The sequence below is a fragment of the Sprattus sprattus genome (assembly GCF_963457725.1).
Source record: "Sprattus sprattus genome assembly, chromosome: 12".
In the NCBI taxonomy this organism is placed as follows: Eukaryota; Metazoa; Chordata; class Actinopteri; order Clupeiformes; family Clupeidae; genus Sprattus; species Sprattus sprattus.
In genome coordinates, this window is record NC_137910.1 from 2007029 (window position 1) to 2012028 (window position 5000).

General features: G+C 46.0%; 1 protein-coding gene across 1 annotated transcript in view; it reads right to left on the reverse strand.

Moving 5' to 3' along the window:
- The window catches only part of thada (THADA armadillo repeat containing), a gene marked incomplete at both ends in the record, with an annotated part of 107777 nt that overhangs the window by 78205 nt on the left and 24572 nt on the right, over window positions 1-5000 (reverse strand). Inside the window, one exon of the mRNA XM_080848545.1 lies at window positions 2043-2152. Coding sequence (XP_080704671.1) covers window positions 2043-2152 — 110 coding nt within the window. The remainder of the gene's footprint in view (window positions 1-2042; window positions 2153-5000) is intronic.

A 5000-nucleotide genomic window follows, 5' to 3' on the forward strand; every position in this document is an offset into this window, starting at 1 on the left:
TCCCTCTCAGGCTCAAACCCGCAGCCTAAGGATTGAAGCAGTCTAACTAGGACTCTAATAGTGTAAACAGGTATCTAAGGATTGAAGCAGTCTAACTAGGACTCTAATAGTCTAAACAGGTATCTAAGGATTGAAGCAGTCTAACTAGGACTCTAATAGTCTAAACAGGAGGTATCTAAAGATTGAAGCAGTCTAACTAGGACTCTAATAGTGTAAACAGGTATCTAAGGATTGAAGCAGTCTAACTAGGACTCTAATAGTCTAAACAGGTATCTAAGGATTGAAGCAGTCTAACTAGGACTCTAATAGTGTAAACAGGTATCTAAGGATTGAAGCAGTCTAACTAGGACTCTAATAGTGTAAACAGGTATCTAAGGATTGAAGCAGTCTAACTAGGACTCTAATAGTCTAAACAGGTAGGCCTATCTAAGGATTGAAGCAGTCTAACTAGGACTCTAAAAGTCTAAACAGGCATCGGCTTTGCTTAGTTACTTCTTTTTCCTCATTGGTTTAAGGTACACAGAAAATATTAATGAGAGTAGACGAGAAGAAACAAAGCATGCATGCACTGGTGACCCACCCACACGTGCACACACACACACACACACACACACACACACACACACACACACACACAGCACAGCACAGCACAGCACAAAACAGCAAGAGAAGGAATGCAGGCTTTGGTTATGAAAAGTCCGGCTGTTTTACAAGAGGCAGTCGACCAGGAAGACCTGATCAAACAAATGAGTGTGGAGCAGGAGAGAACACACACACACACACACACACACACACACACACACAAAAGACCATACAATGAGACACAAAGGCAACCTTCAAAAGAGCGGGGCAGTCAAACAGCCCACAATCAACACCCCATAAGGCTCAGTCTGGCTGTGTGCCTTTTCAGATCGAGGTTTCCACGAGGCTGCCCTCACACGCTCGCAAAGCAAGCATCCGCGCCCTCTGACCCCTACAGGCGTCTCTGGAAACACAACACACACTCACATTTCGCTAAGCTAAGCTAACCGTACCAAAGATGCTCAGTCAACAACTGTAAATATTGGCCAGTCATGTGTTCCCAAAGGTGTGTGTGAGTGTGTGTGAGTGTGAGTGTGTGTGTGAGTGTGAGTGTGAGTGTGTGTTAGTGTGAGTGTGTGTGTGAGTGTTTGTGTGTGTGTGTGTGTGTGTGTGAGTGTGTGTGTGAGTGTGTGTGTGAGTGTGTGTGTGAGTGTGTGTGTGGCCAGTCATGTGTCCCCAAAGGGCCCTCAGCTTTATGGCAGTGTTCAGCTCTTAAGGGTTACAAATAGAACATCAAAGGGTGGTCCATAGAATGTTCTAGAAGTTCTAGATAGAAAACTGCAATGAAGGTTTGAAATACAAAATATCTATTTCAGTATTTTTCTAATGTTCTGAGTAGAAAATTCTTGGATATTAGACAGCAGTGCTGTAAAAAGCCTGGCATTACTCCCACATTTCTAGAGGTGGACGAAAGCTAGGCAGAGTGGTACAACAGTCACTATATAACAGATGTCTCATTAAAGATGTAAAGGTAGTATTGATGGGATTAAAGCATTCAATCTATTGCTGTTGTTATCTTTGTGTTTAACATTTTCAGTTGTGTGTGTGTGTGTGTGTGTGTGTGTGTGTGTGTGTGTGTGAGATGGTGATATCTCTGTAGATCAACTGAAAAACTTTTGCCTCAACAATCTAATCCATTCTGATTAACCGATGATCAAAATGTTTATCAGCTGATAGATGAGAAGGTTCCTCTGTCTCACATGTTCACATAAAACACACACAAACACCCACACACACACACACACGCCTCTCCTGCAGAACTGTGTGACTGACGAGCACCCACACACAGATGTACATACTCATATCCACACACACACAAACACGCACAGATGCCTCTCCTGCAGAACTGTGTGTCTGACGAGCACTCACACACACACACACACACACACACACACACACACACACACACATAGATGTACGTACTCATATCTCATATGCACACACACACACACACACCTTACCTGCAGAGCATTTCTGTGAGCTGAACAAACCCCACGTAGGCCAACTCAAACGCCCCTCTGTGGCGAGACTGCAGCAGCTGCTCACGGAAGTACTGACCAACACCCTCCACCTGAGAGAGAGAGAGAGAGAGGGAGAAAGAAAGAAAGAGAGAGAGAGAGAGAGAAAGAGAGAGAGAGAGAGAGCGACACAGAGGCACAGAGAGAGAGATAACAGGGAGACAAAGAAAGGGGGAAAGGAGTGATAATCAGAGTAACCAATGCTGAGACAAAGCAATCTTTTCTTTATTTACGTCATTTCAATAATAGAGCCCACCAAACTAAACGTGTGAAAATGGGGACTATGTTAGGGTTAGGGACTACGGAGACAGATGAAAACTTGTTCTTATGTTTATGTGTGTGTGTGTATGTGTGTGTGAGAGAGTGTGTGAGTGTGAGTGTGAGTGAGAGTGTATGAGTGTGTGTGTGTGTGTGTGTGTGTGTGTGTGTGTGTGTGAGTGAGAGTGAGGGTGTGTGTGTGTGAGTGAGAGTGAGGGTGTGCGTGTGTGTGTGTGTGTGTGTGAGTGAGAGTGTGTGAGAGTGTGTGTGTGTGTGAGAGTGTCTGTGTGTGTGTGTGTGTGAGTGTATGTGAGTGTGTGTGAGTGTGTTTGAGTGTGTGTGAGTGTGTGTGTGTGAGTGTGTTTGAGTGTGTGTGTGTGTGTGTGTGTGTGTGTGTGTGTGTGTGTGTGTGTGTGTGAGTGTGTGTGTGTCTATGTGTGTGTGTCGCCTGTGATGGACTCTGTCCCTTGTGGTTTTCATATCTTACTTACAGCCGATTAGCATCAGAGTCTAATTGCCGCATTAGAAGCTAATCACACTTAACGGGAAAGGAGCAGCTCCCGCACCAGCACACACACACTCACACTCACCCACACAGACACACACTCGCACACACTCTCTCACACACACACATAACGGGAAAGGAACAGCTCCCACACCAGCTGAAGGCTGACAGGAAGTATTTCAATTCAAGACAAAGGAACTCCCAAAACGCACTCATAACCAACGGATGGAAAACATCGAGATTACTCCGACATTTATTCATCTAGCCGACACTATTTGATCTCAGTGATCTTGGACACACACGCCATTCTTTGTTGTTAGCTAAGCTAAGCTACAGAAACAAATATAGGCTTGGATATCTCTCTGTGACCCCTCTGACCTGTTTATCACCACTGGGTAGGAAATGTGACGGTCCTTGATAACTTCCTGTGACAGTCAGATTTAAAGTGTCTGATACATAAGTTTACAAAAGTTATATGCTTTAATACCCTAGAAGCAGTTAGAGTTAGATAGCTAGCGAGTATGGCATGTCTGTTAATCCTAATACTTTGCTGGTGACTATGACTTAAGCACAGAGACCAACACATTATAGAGCCTGATACTGCACTAGGCCTGTGTGACTCACACACAGCCACTGAGAGTGAAACATTACAGACTCTGATACCTCAACACACACACACACTGAGACAGACACACACACACACTCTAGTACCACACTGAGATTCTATGACTGGTCAATAACCACTGGGTGTAGAGATGTTACACACACACACACACACACACACACACACACACACACACACACAAACACACACTAAGAGTGTATTACTGGTCCATAACCACTGGGTGTAAAGATGTTATACACGCGCACACACGCACACGCACACACACACACCACACACACACACACACACACACACACACACACACACACACAATAAAGATGTTATAGTTCCTGATAACTCCGTGTGACCCTTTGACTTGTGCATGCCCCCCCACATGACTCACTGCTGACGATGCCACGGTGCCCTTAAGATAGGAACCCTGAAATTGCAGGGTGGCGAGGAAACATGTGATTTAGGGACGCTGGCGGGTGGCACGCTGCCCAGCTGTGGTGGCACTGAGGGCACTGTGTGTGTGTGTGTGTGTGTGTGTGTGTGTGTGTGTGTGTGTGTGTGTGTGTGTGTGTGAGAGGGCACAGGGATTTCACTGAGCTCCGTGTGAACCACGCTGCAGTGCAGAGTGGGTCCCCCCCCATGCAAAACACCACAATTACTCACACACACACACACACACACACACACACACACACACACTCATTCACCCGTACACAAATAAGTTACACACACACACACAGTAGAGTATAACAATTCGTATACAGAAAAGTAATTTGTCTTTAATGTAACTAACTCATTATGAAGAGCTTATTCCAGTCAAGTTCCAGCAGACCAATCAGCAGGTTCTGGACAGTGGTAAAGGTGCTGACCAATCAGCAGGTTCTGGACAGTGGTAAAGGTGCTGACCAATCAGCAAGTTCTGGACAGTGGTAAAGGTGCTGACCAATCAGCAGGTTCTGGACAGTGGTAAAGGTGCTGACCAATCAGCAGGTTCTGGACAGTGGTAAAGGTGCTGACCAATCAGCAGGTTCTGGACAGTGGTAAAGGTGCTGACCAATCAGCAGGTTCTGGACAGTGGTAAAGGTGCTGACCAATCAGCAGGTTCTGGACAGTGGTAAAGGTGCTGACCAATCAGCAGGTTCTGGACAGTGGTAAAGGTGCTGACCAATCAGCAGGTTCTGGACAGTGGTAAAGGTGCTGACCAATCAGCAGGTTCTGGACAGTGGTAAAGGTGCTGACCAAGAGGAAGTGGTGTGTCTGAAAACCAGGACAAACAACATGGCCGCCGCCCTGAGAGAGTGACTGGGTTCGCTTCATTACAGGTTTGGTGGATACAGTTGCTGAAAGAGCACACACACACACACACACACACACACACACACACACACACACACACACACACACACACACACACACACACACACACACACACACACACACACACACACACACACACACACACACACACACACACACACACACACAGGCTTTTCCCAGGAAAAGATGTGGTGGCTCTCTTCCA